This window comes from Ambystoma mexicanum, chromosome 3q (genome assembly GCF_040938575.1).
Source record: "Ambystoma mexicanum isolate Mex_15411 chromosome 3q, UKY_AmexF1_1, whole genome shotgun sequence".
Taxonomy (NCBI): Eukaryota; Metazoa; Chordata; class Amphibia; order Caudata; family Ambystomatidae; genus Ambystoma; species Ambystoma mexicanum.
In genome coordinates this window covers 369,621,563-369,641,087 of record NC_090926.1, presented here as the reverse complement: position 1 = coordinate 369,641,087, position 19,525 = coordinate 369,621,563, and the positions used below count along the sequence as shown (strand labels likewise).

At 49.1% G+C, this 19,525-nt stretch overlaps 1 protein-coding gene across 1 annotated transcript in view; it reads left to right on the top strand.

Moving 5' to 3' along the window:
* G3BP1 (G3BP stress granule assembly factor 1) overlaps window positions 1–19,525 on the top strand; it is a 731,395-nt gene that overhangs the window by 307,873 nt on the left and 403,997 nt on the right. The window contains exon 5 of the mRNA XM_069653996.1: window positions 15,649–15,742. Coding sequence (XP_069510097.1) covers window positions 15,649–15,742 — 94 coding nt within the window. The remainder of the gene's footprint in view (window positions 1–15,648; window positions 15,743–19,525) is intronic.

Genomic DNA, 19,525 nt, shown 5'->3' with positions numbered 1-19,525 from the left:
GGCTCTGCAGGTTGCAGATGCGACCCCTTCAGGAATTCCTGGACGCTTGGTGGGGTCAGGTGTCCGAAAGCTTCGCAGACAAGATGGTTCTCGGTGAGAAATTTGTGGAGCGGTAAGGTGGTGGGCCGTGCGCGCCACCATCGCAGGGGGAATGGAATACCAGAACCCCCCCATACCAAGAGACGGTCACCACGGACGCTTCCCTGGAGGGCTGGGGAGCCCACAGCAGCAACTCGCCGCCAGAGGCCTGTGGCTAATGGAGGAGAGGGATCTCCACATCCATGTCCTGGAGCTGCATTCAGTGTTCTGGGCCCTCAAGTAATTCCTTCTGTCCCTCATAGGCAAGGTGGTGAGGGTCTTCACGTACACTACCACCACAATATTCTATATCAGGAAGCAAGGGGGTGGGGAGGGACAAGGTCCCCAGCGCTCTCCAGAGAGACGCAGGACTTGTGGCACTGGGCCGTTGCCCAGAAACTGTTCCTCATTCCTTTCCACCTGGCAGGAGGCTGGGGGGGTCAAGAACACCATTGCTGACTTCTTCAGCAGGGAGCTGTGCTTTTGCCACAAGTGGGAGCTTTGACAGGATCAAGTGGACAGCCTCTTCCTCAGATGGGGCAGATCCCAGATTGATCCGTTTGCGACAGCAACGAATTCCAAATGCCACATTTGCCAGCAGTTTCCACCAGCTGAGGAGCATGGGATGTGTGTTCCTTCCTGTGGGAAGGCCTGTTCCTGTACGCGTTCCCTCCATTGCCTCGCTTGCTGCGAGTCATCAATCAACTCGAAAGGTGTGGTGCAGGATGATCCTCATCGCCCTGGTGGGGCCGAGGCAGATTTGGTATTGCAGATCTGCTCACCAGAGGAGGCGGTGCAATCCTGCCTCACAGCCCAGGATCGCCTGCAGCTTTGGAGTGCAGGGAGGTCCTTGCCAGGGCCAGAGCATCGTCGACTATTGAGTGCTACGGACATAAGTGGAAGCATTTTGCTAGCTGGTGCCGGTCACAGAAGAGGGTCACTGCCCCCGCAGATTCTTTCGTTTTTGTTGTCCTTGTGCCACGGTGGGACTGGGGCACACCTCTATCGAGGTGCATCTGGCGGCTATCTCCCATTAAACCACGTCTCCAGGACAGTCATCTCTTTGGTCCCACCCTCTTGTCAAGGAGTTCCTCAAAGGACTGGTGTGATCATTCCCGCCAGTGAAGGCCCGTGCCCTGGCGTGGGAACTCAATGTGCTGCTGAAGAGGCTCATGTGGTCTCCCTTCGAGCCTATGCATCAGGCCCCTCTTCCTTTTGTGGAAGACAGCTGGTCTCGTGGCCATCGCCTCTGTCAGGAGGGTAGGCCCGTTCCTGCAAACAGCCTTATCTGATTTTTCACAGCACAAGGGTGGCGCTGCAGATGCACCCATCCCTCATGCCAAAGGTTCTGTCGGAATTCCACCTCAACAAGCCTTTGGTAAGGCCAGTGTTTTTTCCAAAACCTTTGTTGCCGGCTGAAAGGACTTTGCACTCACTGGATGTGGCTCGTGCGTTGATGTTCCGTTCTATGGGAAAGCCCTGTCCAAGGCTTCCATCTCCAGGTGGCTCTCCAGCTGCATCACACATTGTCACTGTTTGGGAAACCGACTGCGCCCTGGCCCATTCCACCAGAGCGGTTGCTGCGACGACTGTGTTCCTGTCTGGTGTGCCCCTGGTGGACATTTGCATGGCTGCTACATGGAGATCTACGCGCACCTTCACAAGGGTCTACTGCGTCGACATGGATTACAGTGTCTGCCAAGCAGTGCTACGCAAGCGGTTTGCTTGAGGGTGAGCCTGTTCCGGAGGTAAGAATTTGCTTCTATTAAGCCTTGCCACCTCCCGTGGTTGTGTAACCTTGTACTGTAATGTATTCTTTATTTATGAGCATGTGAATCCATGCCAAACCCTATGCTGTAGATGGAACAAGTTATTTACCTCTTGTTCTCTGCCGTGGATTCGCATGCGAACCTTCCTTCCTGCCCCTCTGTGGCTCTTCTTGGTCATACTGCCCTTTTACGTCCTACCAAATCTGACGATGGCTGCCAGAGGAGCTTAAGGTGAGGGCAATCATTGGCTGGGGGCAGTATGGCTCAGAGCTTGGTGATTGGTTTATAGGAGAAAGACAGTTTGTAAGTGAAACTGTTTTTCTCTTACCGATGATTCCTGGCCTGACTGGGAATATTAATGAGCATGTGAATTCATGCCAGACCCATGCAGGAGAAAAATAGGTAAAGGTAAGTAACTTGTTCCTTCCTATTGGTTTACACGCCTAAAGTATTGTTTACATTGTCTGTGTGAATTAGTTTAAATAGTACTTACATACCTGAAAATAACTTTGCCTTGTAGTTATAGTAAAATATACATTTTATATACGCAAGTGAGTTTCTTTGGCCCTATGTAGTTACTGAGTTCTTTGTACTTACCTACAGCTCACATCCTCCTAAAATGAGCCTGGCTGCTCTGCCAACCTACCAAACATTTGGCTAGTACAGACTTGTACCAAGAGTTGGGGCATGTATACCAAATAAATAGTTTTATAGAATAATCTACTGGTAGACTTCCCAAGGAGCCCCTTCGCATGAGGCCAGGTAGGTGAGGCGGCTACTCAATAGCCCCCCCCCTGGGGGTGGTACTCAGCGGGAGAATATCATGGGGAGGGACCACTCCTATGGGACTAGGGATGACTATCCAAGAAGAATGGAGTATACATCACCCCCCCCCCCCCAAGCCCCTCCACCTGTCCCCCTCGGAGAGCCATCATGGAAATACTGGGACGAGGGGGTGCAGGGGAAGGAAGAGTGTTCCTCAAAACACTATGGAGCAGTCAAGTGTTTCCTGAGCTCTGATGGGCCAGAACGAATACAAACTAGAAGAGGGAAAACCAAGCCGTGAGAGAGGCATGCCCTGGAGGAACTGCAAGTGTAGACGCTGACAGGAGGGAACAAGTGACACGGTTGCTATTTGGAACCCAGGAGAGTTTGCAGTAGTGTTACAAATTGGTGCAGCAAGGAAGGACTAACTGACGAGTGGTCAAGCCCTGCGTCGTGGCGAAAGACTCAGTGGAAGGCGTGCTGCCGAGAGAAGCCGCACATACCCAGAGAAGCAGCATGATGCAGAGCTTATGCAGCCCCCAGAGAGCCACAGGAAGCCACGCAGGGCACAGAGAAGCACGTGGGAAAGCCCAAGACAGAACGGAGGGGACCAGCAGACACACTGGTCCTCCATTAGTACAAAGTGAAAAGTCAAGGCATATAACTTATATTTTATAACTGATAGTTAGACTATCAGTGTTAAATACTTTTTTATGGCCGTAAAACACAAAATGACTACTAGAATGAAATATCATACAAAACTAAATAAGATGCATATATGCGATCACTGGAGTGTGGCAAAATACATAAACCCCTGCAAAGGAAGGTACCATTTGTATGCATCATGTCCACAGAGATGCAACTAAAACGCCATCCCGACGATGTATGGGGCTGTGTGCCCAAATGTAAGTGGCAGAGGACAAGTTATTCTGGCCAAGTCCTCCACTTTCTGAATGCTTGTGCGAGCAAGCAATGTAAAGCCAACTATTAGAAGTTTCTAAGAGTTTCCAAACTTTTAGAAGGGAGTTATGGGTTCATTTAAGTACTATTACAGCTCACTCCCGTACCCCGATTGTTCGTCAGTCTTTGCTGGTCTTCAGAAGAGGGTCGATGGTCTCCCTTCCTTCCGCTTCGTTCCATTATGCCCTGGGGTTGCTGGTTCGAGCTCTTCTCCAGTCGACAAATGCTATTACGAGGTCTCCAAGTTGGAGAATGCAGAAGAACTCTATGCAGGGACCCTCTTCACAGGACTAGATCAGGAAAGCTGTTTTAGACGACAGCCATCTGTTAGGCAGCGTTTGCATGCAGTACCCTCTGGGACAACTACACACAACTATGAATACAGGTGTAAGCAAAACCAACCTTTGGTAGAAGTCTGTACCACAGTTTTTGGTAACCAGCTGAGCAGCCAGGCTTATCTCAAGGGAATGTGAGCTTGTAAATTCCACAAACTTTCGCGGTGAGAGGTAAATTCTGTGTTGGGTTTTCGCAGTACCTTGTATTGAAGAAAAAGATGCAGCTGAAGACTTCTGTTCCTGGCATTTCCTGCAGAGCTCCCTATTCCTGAGCCTCAGTCGTGGGGGGGTCTGGGGTCTCCTGCACTGCACAGGGACGAGACACAAAGCTGGCAAGTTGGCAAATCTTCAGTTGCTGTTCTTCAAGCACGATAGCTGGTGCCCCCTCCTCCACTCCCCCCCAACCTCCCTCCCTGGTTAATTTTTAACCAGCTCTGAGAATGTTATCTAGGTGGCGTACAAGTTGATTGGTCCCACCTAAAAGGAAGAAGTCGTCCTTGAAGGGGCTTCTTTGTCGAGATGAACTTGGTGATTTGTTCATGCAGCAGGGCTCCACCGGCAAACCAACGGTCCAGTAGTTGGTTGACTCTGCCTTTCAGTCCAAGAGACTCTCCTTTTAAACAGTTTTCTCCCATTCATTCCAGCCTAGCTGCCACTCGCCCTACAGGGTGGCTGTCCTTGCCGGACAGTAAGCCAGCCAATCACGCCAGAGTGCATTTGGGTCTCCTTGGAGACTAAGCACTAGGAGTTTCGGGCACCTCCCTCACTTCCTGCCTACCCCAGACACTCTGGCGCCAGAGGCGGTCTTCAGTCCTGAAGCCCGCCAAAGGCGTAGGAACAAAGGGACCAAGCCTAGTTTGGCGCGTAGATACGAACTCTAGAAGGAACTTTCCAAAAAGAAATGGCTAAAAAAGACCGACCCGTTTTAAACAAAGGGGGATCAGACGCCATCTTGAAAAACATGGCTCGCGCGATTTTTAACTACCGGTGTTCGCGATCGGGAAAAATCATGGTAGTTCTAAAACCACTGCCACCAGCTATTTCGATGGGAAAGGGTAGCATTTGACTGCTAGATGAGTTTCTAGACATGGGGGATATTGGGTAACTCCTCCAGCACTCTATTGTAAGATCGTGTGTGCTGGGTCAGACAGTGTATCCCACAGAAGGTATTTAAACCTTGACTGTCTAAAAAGCTTCCTGGTGTCACTGCACTGAGGGTGCTGTGTGACACCCATGAGAAGATGCCTATGGAATTATCGAAAACCTCATAATCAAAGAACACGAGTAAAACGCACCTCAAAATACATGAGAGTGGGGAAAAAAGGCTTTTACTCGCCAGGTAAAAAAAAATCAAGTCCTCAAAATCCAGGAAAGTTGTTGGGGATCTCTAAGGTGAAGGGAATAGCACATTTATGAGAATTCTCCCTAACACCACCGATGCATGGTGGCGCAGGCATACACACTTGGTGCAGTCAGACGTTACCTCCTAACTCTGCTCCAATTGATGCTGGAACCATGTCATTTGGCATAGATTAGTTTTGCTTCACAACCTGTCGATCCCCCAAAGTTCCAGGATTAACACAGGGGTGGCCAGTCCAGGCTTAAACACGAGCAGATTGGCGATGTCTGCAGCACAGTAGCCCGAACTCACTAGGTGATCCAGGGGCACTTCCAAGGGTTCTTCTTTGCAGGCCTCCTGGCTGATGTCAAGAATGGGTTTCGAATGTATTGTCCTCCCACGTAGTCCTCATTGTTATATTTTTAAGTCTGCTTGCAGGGTTGGAATCTTTTTTCTTAGAATTGCACGCTATGTCGAGTCATGGCCCTCGACGGCCTCAGTCCTATGGTCGGCCCCGATATCAACGCTGGTATAAGTAGTTTGAGCGAGAACCGTTGTTTTAGTTCCGTTTTTCCACAGGCTTCGAGCGGGTCTTTGCATCAGCGCATTCTTTCTGTGTATTTCCTGCAAAGTCAAGAATGTCTACACCGAAGACTGGCTTCAAGCAGTGTTCCAATTGCGGGGCTAAAATGTCCATTACATTCGGTTTGCGGTGTCTAGGGGTGGACCACTGAATTGGCTGCTGCAGCGCTTGTCGGTCAATGATGGTGAAGACCTTGAGGGAGAGGAAGGGGAAACTCAAAGCTGGTAGCCCCCCTTCAAAATCCCCTTCTATTACCCCGTCCAAAAGGAGTTCTCCGGACGACTCCAGGTATAGCTCAAAACACTCGAAGCGCTAGAAATCCAGATCTCTACACTCTTCCTCTGACCAAAAAACGAAGAAACAATGCCATAGATGGCAGTCTTAGTCGGGCTAGTCTCCTGACAGATGAGTTGGTTTCCAGAGTAAGTCTGCACCCCCTGCTGACTGGAAATATTTCTGTCTAAAAATGCTGGAGGTTTTTCAGAAGGCAGCTCAGTGCCCCATCAAAACCTCCCAAGGAGGTTTCAGAGCCCACTGTGTCTAATACGACTGGCAGGGTGCCTACAGAGAATACTTCCAGCGTGCCAAAGGGCCCAGGTAGGGTAGTAAGTTTCCTTGGCATGTGTCAAGAGTATTCGTCTCATCACAGGCAATAGTCAAAGCCTTCCTCCTGAACTCCTGTGTAGGAGCAGGTTCCTGGGCCTTGCTACATCCGTCGAAGCCTGTTAAGCCATAAACTCTGTTGGTGCCTTCGAGGAGTATGAAACTGTTGCTCGAGGTATCAGTCTTTCAAACCTCGTTTCTTTAGGACCATCTGGTCTATTTTCGAAGACCAGGATGTATTCTTTGGTTATGAATATGGTACTCTTAATGTACCTGAAGAATCTAGGATGAGACATCTAGTTGACAACCTAAAGAAGGCTAGTGGCTTGGACACCTTGTCTGAGACAGACTTTGCCACTCTTGATGTGTCGGGTCATTATTCTGACCCTTCATACAGGTCAGTGATGGGAAAGGTCACTGAATACCTGGGATGGGGAAAGCCAGTGCTATAATGCAGAAGGATGATCTGACATTCTCGATAGCAGATACCCAAGGAAGCCAGTGTTACCTTTTCAAGCTGCCTTAAGGACTAAGGTGTTAGAGAACTGGCTAAAACCAGATTATGAACCAGGTTCATAAGAATTTGACAAGAAAATAGAGCTGCCTGAAATTTTAACTAGATCACCAACTCCAGAGTTTGGTGGTATAGGCAGCAACGTAGTCCTCAAAGTCCTTGTAGGCCTATCCAACTATCCCCCGGGATAGACAACAAAAGGGTTTTTTTGTGTAAAAGGGTTTTTAGTACAGGCAGCATGGCCCTCAAATCCATTAATGCAACTTGTTCCTTGGCCAAGTACACCCACACTTTGTGGGGTGTTATTGCTTTGGCTGTGGACCATATCCCTGAAGGAGAGGGAAGGTTTTCTAAACCTGGTACAGGATGGCAAACATGCCATGTCACTGTCTCTCCAATTTGGTCTGGACTCAGCAGATTGTCAGCAGGACTATGCCAGCTGTCGCCAGGAGATTTGCATGGCGTAGGAAGTCGGGCTTTGCAGCTGATGGTCAGGCACGCTTATTGAATAAGCCATTTAATGGCTCCCAGCTTTTTGGGTCAAAGGCAGACGAGAGCCTAGAAAAAGCAGCAAGTATCTAGAGCTGCTGCGAAGTCATTAGGAGCTGCAATTTGCCAGCCAAATCAGTCCCAAGGGTCTCCCCATGGATGGAGGGTTCGGCCCTTTCGCTTTTACTCCTGTATTACAAGGGAAAGGGTGCAATTTGTGCAGAAGGGGTCAAAGTGCTCCCTGTCAGCCTCCGCTTCTTCGCCCTCCGCTTCGGCAACAACTCCAAAACCCTTCCGAGTTCTTTGTCTGTAGGACTCTGGTGGGATGGTGAAGAGGGGGCGGGCTGACTTGGCATCTGGAGAATTGAGGGGGCATAACCTCTGATGCTTGGGCACTGCAAACGGTGGCCTATGGCTACTGGGAGATCTGAGATCTGGATCGGCTCCCCTGTTGGAGGAATGTGCGATAGAGTTGGTACCTGTGACGGAGAAGGATCAGGGCTGGTACTCTCCCTATTTTCTAATCCCCAAGAAAGACATGATTTCGACACATCTTGGACTTCAGACGCTTGAACAAGTTCCTCAGGAAGAACAAGTTCAAGATTGTAACTATTTCGCAAATCCTTCAGGCCCTTCGACTCAGGATTGGTTGGTGTCAATGGACCTTCATGATGCTAACTTTCATGTGCCCATTCATCTCAGAGTACCCAAGGTTCACAGTTGGCGGTTCTCATTATTAGTTTACAGTTCTGCCATTCGGGTTCACTACTGCCTCAAGGGTCTTCACCAAGCTTGTGGCGCTGGTGGCAAGTCTGAGGGAAGGGATTCACATCTACCCCTATCTAGACGACTGGCTGATCAGGGCTTGTTCTCCCAAACAGGCTCAGAATGATCTCAGTCGAACTTGCCATTTTTTCCACGAGCTGGGCTTCTCCCTGAATTTCAAGAAGTCCCACTTGACACATCACACAAGCTTCAGTTTATTGGAGCAGCCCTGCAATTGTCCACTGAAAAAGGAGGCTCACCTCCCAGATGGAGGGCTCAACAGCTTTGCAGATGGTCCAAAGGTTTCAGTGTGCCCAGTCTCTTCGGCCTTCGACTTCCTAAGGTTTCTAGGACTCGTGGCATCCTGCATTTTCCTGGTGCCAGAAGCCCTTCTGAGAATGAAATCCCTCCAGTGGCATCAGTTCTCCAGCAGAATGACAGACCTTCAAGTCCGAACAAGGTCGCGCAGGATTTGCTGTGGTGGGCGTGCAGAGAGAATGTGATGAAAGGAGAGCCTTTTTGGCAACCGTGGCCGGAGATGACAATTGTCAGATGCTCCCCACAGGATGAGGAGCCCATATGAACAACCTTTCAATCGGCAGTCATTGGTCTGTTGTAGTCTTATCTTTGAAACAGCTTTTTAGAGCTGAGGGCAATGAGACTAGTGTGGATGGCTTTTCTGCACTCTGTGCGGGGTAGAATATTCTGTTAACGACGGACAATACAGTGGCAATGCACTACCTCAACAAGAAAGGGGGTGTAGGGTCACTACCTATGTGCAGAGAAGCAATGCTGCTCTGGTTTTCGACACTAAGGGAAGGAATCTCTCCGCTTGCAGTTCATACAGCTGGAGAAGAAAACCTAGCAGTGGATGCGCTGAGCAGGCGGAGCACTGTCTGCCACAAGTAGGAGTTGGCTCAGGAGTTCCTTCTGGAGATCTTTGCCCTTTGGGGATCCCCTCAGGTGGATCTGTACGCATCCAGTGTCAACAGGAAGTGTGACCTATTCTCTTTTGAGTTTCCTCACAGGAGCTCTTGGAGATGTTTTTGTGGTGGATTGGGAATTTCCACTTCTGTACGCGTTACCACCAGTCCCCGTCATTCCTTGTGTCATCAGGAGGTTGAAGTTTGGGAAATCCATGATCTTAATTGCCCCAGATTCGGCTCGGAGAACGTGGTACCCCGAACTTATAGAGATGGCCATCTTCACACCAATTCGTCTTCCCCCAAAGAGGACTTGCTCGCGCAAGAGGGGCGTCTCCTTCATTCGGAAATCAGTACTCTGAATCTTCATGCCTGGTTTCTAAAAGGGGAACATTCAACCATCTGGACCTTCGGAAGGCCAGCAACAAAATCTCTGTTCCGCTGCCTTTGGAATACGTTTTGCAGCTGGTGCGGGGAAAAGAATGTTGATCCCATCACATGTAATACTACTATATATAGTATTGTCTTTTTGCTCCATCTGGCCAATCTAGGACTTCAGGTCTCCACAGTAAAGAGATGTTTGGCGGGGCTTTCTATTTGCAAGCGCTCGCCTGATGAGGGTTGTTTTAAGGTCCCTATTGTAATTCAGTTCTTGAAAGGGTTTCCAAACATCTTTTCCCCCCCGATGCCTTTTATTGTACCGGTTTGGGACTTGAACCTAGTGTTAAGATATATAATGGGTGAGGGGGGGGGTGAATTTTTAACCCTTGCATTCTTGTCCACTCAGAATGTTGAACCGTAAGACAATTTTGTTGATGGCAATAGCATCATCTGCAGGGTTGGTGAACTGCAGGCTCTTTACACTAAACCACCTTTTATTACCTTTTTTAAGGACCGTGTGGTTTTGAGGATTGTTGGGGAGAACCTTCATTTCTGTGCCAATTCCCTTTAAGTGCCATGGGTATTTCCCCCTAGTGCCAAGGCCTTTTTTGGTGATTTTGGTATGTGGCCATTCAATGTCTCTGAAATTGGCTGGAAATGAAGACGATTCTCAGACATTTCGCTCTGGTCACCCACCAAAACAAACTGCCAACAACACATGGCCTGCCTTCCCACGTCCCACACGTGTCCCGATGAAGACAGTACCGCACATGTGTGGGTGCACATACCGGGGGCGCTAAAGGAAAATGGTAACCCACTGGTAACCCCAAGCCTTTCGGCACAGCCCATTTTGTTCATGTGGGCAACCTACAGATTTTGGCCTAGGGTGTCGAAGCCAGCAAGTAAAACTGGGAACCCCATGCATTTCTGAAAAGGAGACACCCGTGGGAATCCAGAGGTCTGACTTCAGCAAATCGTCCCAGAATGTATTACCCAGAACCTCCAGCAAAGACCCACATGAGAGAAGTGTGTCCAAGGCCAGGGATATTACCGCCAACTTTTCTGGCGCCCTGGATGCCCTGCGTTACAGCTTCTCCCCACCAGGGAGTCCCAGCAGTGTGCCAATACCTCCCCGAAGCGAAAAGTTGTAATGCAGCCCAGCCACAACTCCAGGATTGTTGGAGGTGATGTCCCTGGCCTTGGACATCCATGTACTATGTGGGTGTACGGTCCCCTAAGCACAGCAGCAGCTCCAGGGAGCCCCGGCAGGATCCCCATTCCTCCCCGGAGGTGACATCTGTAAGATAGCACAGCCGGAGGTGGAGCCTGGGCTTGCAGACGGACAACCCACATGGGAGGGATCCGCTCCCAGGGAAACACCAATGTTCTGCTGGCATGGGGGGCAAATTGTGTCCCAGCCTACCAACATATCTGCCCAGGCGGCCCATTCCCACCCACACCACCAACAATCCAGCCCCAGTCTCACCAACCCCTCTGACAGTGGGCCCTAACCATAGAATAATAAAAAACAGTACTTGCATAACGTTGCAGCTGCTCGCATAGAAAAAGCTGTAAACAAAAGTTACCTACGGTCACACCAGCAAACATAAATGAATCATTTTCAAACATGCCCCCCCCCCCCCCTCCTTTGCAAGCCATCCCTGGTGGTCTACTGAACCTCACCCCCCAAGTGAAACCCAATTTTCCCCTTCCTACGGGCAGATATCTGCCTTGAGGCAGGCCTGCATGAGGTACCCCTGCCACCTCTTTTGGGTGAGGGGCGAGAGGGCCCCCAAAAATTGTGGATAGGCCCCCCCAGTGGGTGGGGCAGTAAGGTTTAGGCACCCCGGGGTCAGATTGGCACACCAATGTGACCCTCTGCGCCAAGCCAAGTTTAGTAAACCAACAAAATAATTCAAAATGGCAGGCTGCCCTTTAGCGGGAGCTGAGGGGCCCCCTACACTGCTGGGGAATTTTCTAAAGTGAAGGGGGGTGCTCCTCTCCACCCCAATTGGAGGGGCGGCAAATCTCATGTAGCCCTCCCTTGGGGCAGATAAGGGAGGGGGGCTGTCCTGCACTCCTCCCTGGGCTCAGGTGTCCCTTCCTAGGAGCAGATATCTGGTCCCAGGGAGGGCTGAATGACATGGCACCCTCTCCATTGCGGGTGGGAGGGGGTTCAATGCCCCATCCCATCAGAACATTTCCCTGACCCTTTGGGGTGCCCCACAGCCCCCCTAAAAGGTTTTTCCTTTGGTAACCCAACTCCCCGTAGCGCAGAGGGACACATTGGTGTGCCAATCTGGCCCCGGGGTGCCCAAACCATCAAACCTTACTGCCCCATCCACTGGGGGGGCCTGTCCCACAATTCTTGATTGCCCTCTTCCCCCCCCTCACCACAAATGGGTGGCGGGGGCACCTCATGCAGGCCTCCCTGGGCCGCCTACAAACGGCTGTATGATGTACACCCCCCTCCGTTTGGGGTTGGGGGGAGAGGACCACCAAAAATGTGTGGGACAGGCCCCTCTGGTGGGTGGGGCATTAAGGTTTGGGCACTCTGAGGCCAGATTGGCACACCAATGTGCCCCTCTGCGCCAAGGCAAGTTTCATAAACAAAGAAAAAAAATGGAAAATGGTACATTACACTTTAGGGCGGGCTGAGGGGCACCTTAAACCAGCAGGTAATTTTCTAATGTAATGGGGGGTGACCCTCTACCCCCACACCAAATGCAGGGGGCATCTCATTCAGCCCTCCCTGGGGTCAGATGCCCCTTCCTAGGAGCAGATATCTGCCCCAGGGAGGGCTACAAGGGGTTCCCCAATTTCCCCTTGGGGTGAGGGGCAGAGGGCTACCCCCTTTTCTGTAAAATAAATCCCTGGTGGCTAGTGGCCCACTACTCCCACCCAAATTCCCTTTTTTTCCATTTTGCCCCCTTTCCTGGGGGGGGGGGCAGATGATCAGCCATCTGCCCTCAGGGGGGCCCCTAACCTGCAGGCCCCATCCTTTGGGGGGCCTGCATACTTATTCCTGGTGGCCCTCCCCTCTCCAATTGGATGGGGGGGGCCACCTCATGTACTCTGGCCTGGTGGCATAAATCTGCCCCCAGGGAGGGCTACAAGGGGTGGCCCCCCTTTCCAATTGCTGTGGGAGGACCACCACCATTTCAGGGGGGCATAAAAATCCTGTGAACCCCCGATCACCCCCACGTTTATTTCTTTTTTTTTTGCCCCCTTCCCTGGGGCAGATGAAGGGTTGTACAACTTTGGGGCCCGGGGGAGGGGGTGGCAAGGGCTGCTTACTGTAAGCAGTCCCCACCTCCCCATTCCCCCCCCCCATTCGAAGACATACCTGGTGTCTAGTGGGCATTGCTGCTCGTGGATTGAGCGCCTTGCGGCCGATCCGCGGGCAGCAATGCTTTCACAAAGGGTTTAGTTGGAACCGGGAGAATCTCCCCTGTCCAATGACGCCTCCCTCGATCTCCGGATTGAAATACAGCCAGAGAGTGAGGGGGAGAAAGGTGAACACTCACCTTATTATTTTCACCGCAGCAGCCCGAAATGGCTGCTGTGTTGAAAATTACTTTCACTTTCACGTCGGCGTGCTCTACATACGCTGACGTGAAACTGAAGGTAATCCAGCCCCCTGGCAGTGAGGGGGGACCTCCCCCTCACATAGCCAAGGAGTTGGATTACTGTTTTGCGAGATCGCTCAAAACAGAGTGCCAAAAAGGACAAGCTATCTCGTCCTTGGCATTCTGGAGGGAATTCCAAGGACGAGATACCTTGTCCTTGACACTTAAGGGGTTAACCTTAGAGACCCCCCTCTCTGCCCCCCCCCCAGCTCTTTTGCTGGATTCTAACCATTTATTCCTGAGTGAATTTTGCCCCCTACTCACTTGTGTTCTGACTAGGATTGGGCGTTTCTTACTGTTTAATGGAGTCTGATTAATTCCATAGGCATCTGCTTTTTTGCATGGTGACAAAGCAACTTTTGTGCAGTGCCACTGTCAAGTCCCTTGGACCTCACTTAAAGTTGAAGTACATTTTCTGCGGTGAACTACTGTTCCCAAGAATAGTAAGATGACTTTTGTATTACCTTTTAGTTTGTGGGTCCAGCACACACCACCCTATGTGGAGTGCTGGTGGGTTACATAGTAACACCTTATCCCACTTCTCATGCAACATTCTGTTACACTAACTTGAATAGTTGGGGGCAGTGGTTTCCCTTTTACTACCTTTGGGCCATGTATCTGTAGGCTGATTCTCAGCTGCAATACAGCACCCAATGGTGACCATTTTCCCAAGATGGCCCCTGCCTTCTTTTTTTGCCATTTCTTTTCAGTGCCTTCTGGGCTTTTACTCTTTGCCTTTGGCGGGCTTTAGCCCTTAAGACTGCCCAGGCTCCAGGTTGTCTGGAAAGGCAGGAAGTGAGGGAGGGTCCCAAAACCTCCCTGTCCTTAGTCTTTGGTATGCCTGAGTGAAACCAGTTCTGATTGGCCAGCAGGCTGTCCCTCAGGACTGCCAACTTGCTATGTGGTTGACAACCTAGAGCTGTGAATGAATGGGAACTTGCCTAAAAGGCAAGGTTTTTGGGACTAGAGGCAGTCTACCACTGGAGGACAACATCTGATAACAAAGACTTGAAGAGACTCTGCCAGCACCCTCTTGGACCTCAAAGTGACCGGTGAAGCCCTGCAGCTGTGCTGACCCTGTTTTCGTTAAGACTGGGAAGACCCGCAAGGGATGACTTCCTCCCTTGGGCTGGTGGGACCAACTAGCCTTGAGACAGCTTCATTTTGGCGCAACCCCCACTTGTGGTGACTTTCTAAGGCTGCAGAATCCCAATACCCTGGAACCCCTGACCATCAAGTGCATAGTCTTCGGAAGTGCAAATCCAGCCAAACCTTTGAGGGCATTCAGAGGACCCTACAGAAGCATGACAACTTCATCCAGAGTCCCTTCACCAGAGTTCAGGACTGAGGAATCCCGTAACTACCAACCAGAGGTGTGTGTTCTTTGGTGCTGAGAAAAGGGTGCCAAAACCACAAAGCCGCTGAATCAAGGAGAATCCATTGCTGCAGGGTCCCTCTCAAGTAGCCCGCCAGAGGTTCTCCCTTTCGTCGCCACGACCCAGGACCAGGAACAAGGGTCTTCTACACTGCAACAGGAAGGCATCCAGCTGGAACCAATTCTTCAATTCTCAGGTACTGTGGGGTTTGGGGTACATCTACTTTATGCCATTTATGATGCTTCCTAGCTTGGAGTACTATTTTAAACCCTTTTGAGTTGACTTCAACTTGCCTGCACTAGCATTCCAGTTTGTGCTTCAAGGTGGCTCCTCTTGAGCTTCTGTGATTTTCTACTGCACTACTGACTATTTTAAAACATTTTCTAAGACTGCATCAGAACGTTGAACTAGCGCATTGATTTTGGTTGTCCTGGCTCCCTAAAGGTCCCCTTACAGGTTTTAATTGTTGAACACCATTATTGCTGGGATAAAAGACTGCCTTCATCCCTGTGGGAGAATCCAACTTTTATTACTTACCAAGTATGTTCTGATCTGACTACAATATTGAGTTTCAAGGAGGGAAAAGTTAATGGTGATAATACTGACCTCAAATGACGTCCGTGCTGGAATATCTTTAGCATAAGAAAAGCTTACTCGCCTGCTTTATTGCTCTTGTTGAACTGAATCCTAACTTTTATATTAATGCTATTATTAGTTGCTCATTTTAAATATTGTCCAAGTATCCTTGTTTATAATGTAACTTTGTGTGCAAGAGTTTGCTTGGATACCTGTATTTACAGATTTCATTGTATGCTCTACAGCTCCTATTACCCCTCTTAAGATAGGCCTGGATGCTCAGTCGCTCTAAAAACCTTTGTTACAGGCCTCTATAAAAAGGGGGGTTACCTAATACCAAGAGATGTCTTGTAAAGTCCCTCACCAGTTGGTATTAACAACTTCTTAGCTAACAAGAATATACAGTTGTTGATTTTAAGGTGCCCATAATGAACTAGGATTACAGGTATGCATGCGCCTTTGCTTTGCCGAAGTGCAACTTTAAGCATTGCTGTTTTTCTGTAGGAAGTGAGTAGCGTTGTTTTATTAATTTTGGGAAACCTAATAACTTGCATCTTTTTCAGGGTTCTGTGGCAAACAAATTCTATGTCCACAATGACATTTTCCGCTATCAAGATGAGGTCTTTGGGGACTCCGATACTGAGCCTCCTGAGGAGGGTATGTAACATAACTACTGAATACATATTTGTTTAACCTTGAAATTTTCATGTAATTGACTGAAGGTTAATAACTGAACACTGATTTGGCTCCATGTGGATTGATAACCTTATTAGTACAGGCATGGTGTAGGACCATAGTTCGGCAACTGTAAATTGGGCAACTCTTCAGTAGTCACTTTTTAACTATTCAGTTATTTAGCCTTGTGGGCTTCACTCGCTTAGGTTTTATTCAGAGATGCGTAGAAGGGCCACATTAGTTCAGCTTCGTCAGGTTTAGTTTTAGAAAAAAACTTGTTTGCTGCCCGCTGGCTCAGCTGACTATTCTTCCATTGAGAACAATAAATCGACTTGGGCGTTGATACTTTTGGTGTAAAACAGCCTCCAGTACTGAGCTGTAACACTGTCTCATGTTAGCTCCTTTGTCCTCGATAGATAATCTGCCGCCGCCCACCAAAAATGATGTACAGTTTGTAGTGTCGGCTTGTACTAATGGTTCTACCATATATGGCTCGGACTGTGATCCAAGCCTCTTCTATGTGTGTTGGTCTGTGCATCTCTGCATGTTGAGCGGAAGATTCTGGTTCATTACCATGAGTTCTGTTTAATGAATGATGCAGTTTTAGCTGAATTGTTTTTGTCACAGTTTGTATTATATACAGGTTTCTCCAGTATGTGGTCTTGCATGGATTCACATGCTCATGAATATTCCCCGTCGTCTGGCTGGGAATCCTCAGTAAAAAGTTTCACTTAACTGAATTTCTTCTCTAAACCAATCGCTCTACTCTGGGTCATATTGCCCCCTTCCAATGACGGTCTTCTCCCTAAACCCCGCCTCTGGCACCCAGCTTCATATTTTTACTGCACGCTTCAGTGTTGGGAGTTCTAGAGTTTGCTCTCCCAGCTATTTAGTACGCTTTTTTTTTTTCTCCACATTTTTTCACAAAAGGTCCATTTTTGTGTTCAAGAGCCCTTGTGCTCTTTCTCATCGGCCGGCAAAAAGGATCCTTTGTCCAAGTTTCGCACCCCTCAAGGGCAAAGATTTGTCGAAGTTTCCAGAAGGTCACCTTGGGCCTAATTTGTGCCATCCGACCATGTATGAAGAAAAGGAGGGAAGGACCCTCTTCAGGCCCTGCACCAAATGCGAACTACGGAATGTCTTTGTGTAAGACAAACATCTGCAGTGTCTTTACTGCCTGCAACCGGACCACATGGAGGTTGAGTGCGAGATATTCCTTGGCTTCTCGAAGAAGACGATGAAAGACTGGCACAGCAGGCTGGCGGCACGGCTCAATTCTATCAAGGCAGGTGCATACCTCACCCAGGAACGGCCGGTCCGAAGAGCGCTCTTTGTTAGGGAGAATTCTCATTTCTGTACTAATTCCCTTCACCCTTGGAGACCCCCAGATCTTTTGCTGGACTTTTAATGTTTATCCTGGAGTAAGTGAGACCCTTTTCTCACTCTCGTATTTTTGATCTGACCTGTTTCTTTGGTTTTGGAGTCGGGCAACTACCTTTTTCTATTGTGACGCACAGCACCTTCAGTGCAGTGTCGGAGAAGTCCTTTTGGATTTCTCGCAAGGTTGAAATACCTTCTCTTGGGTGAACTACTGTTCCCAAGAGTAGTAAAGTGAAAATGACTTTACGTGCCCGTTTTTCCTATGTAGGTCCAGTACACCCCTTCTTATGTGGAAGTACTGGTGGAGGGGGTGAGGGAGGGGGGTGTACCCTCACTACTTTCAATGGTCAGTGGTTTCATTTTCCTTCCATTGTGCGTTTTTACCGCAGGCTGAATCCTCAGCTGCAGTATAGCACCCATGGGTGCCCATTTTGTCAAACTGGCCCTAGTCTTCTTTTTTTGACATTTCTTGCTTGCAAGGTCTTTCTTGGGTTCTACTCTGTGCGCCAAACCAGGTTTAACCCTTTTGTTCGTTTTGCCTTTGGCAGGCTTCAGTGCTGAAACCCGCCTCTGGCTCCAGTTTCTGGCGGGGCAGGAAGCGAGGGAGGTGCTCGAAACTCCGTCCTTAATCTCCTTGGTTACCTGAATGCTCCCAGTGCTGATTGGCTGGCTGTCCTTGCAGGACAGACACCCTGCGCTGTGAGTGACAGCTAGGCTGTGCATGAATGGGAGAAACCTGCGTAAAAGGCAAGGTTTCTTGAAAAGAAGGCAAAGTCGACCACTAAATGAAACGCCCGATGAAGGAAACTAAGAGAAACTTGCTGCACCCTCCTGGACCGTTGAACTGCCTGGTGAAGCCCTGCTGCAGTGCTGAAACTCCAAGCTCTGAGAAGCCCGGACTGGACAACTTCTTCCCTTTGGTTAGTATGATACGGATATACATAAGTTTCAATTATGAACATGTGTTTAATAAGCCGGCAAGCCTACCTTTACAGTTCGGGTCTATCTATAATACCACATGACAAATTCCACCAAATTACGTTTGCTCGCTTGTGCACGTGCCCAGTTCATGCAACAATGTTGCAATCCAGTATTAATACATGCATGAAACAATTATAAATGCGTGTGTGTGGAGGCATGAAAAATACGTGTTGTGCACTTGCCTCATAAGAAACCGCATTAAGCGTGAAGGCTCTCTTGAGCTGCTCCCCTTGATGCTTAAGGACAGGTGCCTCTGCGGAATCACAAATATATTTGTCCATGATCTAGAGATCTAATGTGTGCAGTGCCTGAGGAGTTGAACTGATGGTGCCCATGGCCTCTATGTTGTAAATGGTGTTGCTGTCCCTGTTGCATTTGATGCTTACCCTTGCGGTTCTTTACTGTGCGAGGGTGCACAAAAGGGGTACATAAAAGCTGCATGTCCCGGGCCTAGAGTAATTAGAGCAAGAACACTGAACCCGGAAAACTTGCATATTTGTCCTTTCGCTTGGTTGTGGTGTGGGGCTTGAACTAACTAGGACAGGAGGCTTGTCATTACAGTACGGGTCTATGTATATTCTAGCATGCCATTTTGCATCAAATTCCATTTGCTAACGTGCGCACTTGTCCGGTTCATATGCCAAAGTAGCAATCCTTCATTAATACATACATCAACTACTTTAAATGTATGTGTGCGCGTATGACAAAATGTGTTCTATTGCTACATTAATATGTGGGTCTTTACTGAAGGGGTATGTGTAAGCTGCGTTTCCCGAGCATCGTTTAAGACCACGTGGGAAGGTCACGGTTGCGAACAGCCTTGTAGCCATGATACACTTGTATTCCTGCAATGCTAATCAAACTTTCACATATCTCGTACAATAGATGGGTACCCGCTTGTTGGCCGATGAAGAGAAGAGCGCACAGGCCCTGTTTTGACAAAAATAGGACTTTCTCAGAAAGCAAGAAGCAAAAACTGTAGAATAGCTCAAGGAGCAAAACTCGAGGAATCCCAACGCTTGAACGTGCAGTAAAAGTCTGGAGATGGCTGCCAGAGGAGGGGCTTAGGGAGAGGCCAGTCATTGGCTGGGGACAGTATGACCCAGAGTACAGTGATTGGTTTAGAGGAGAAATAGTTTGTAAGTGAAACTGTGTTTACTGAGGATTCCCGGCCTGATGACCGGTACTTACAGGTAAGTAACTTGCTCCTTAGCCTTCATTCCTGAGGGAGAAGTACAAATGGCTAGTGCACACTTTAACATACTGGCTGAAGAACCCATTGGAGTTCAAGCCAGTGTATCTTTAGTGTCCCTGGGTCTGTGGTAACCACACCATTCCAGATAACACCAGAGAGTAATAGGACAGTGTTCTTGTAGATGGTCAGATTCCTGCCATCCGAGACAA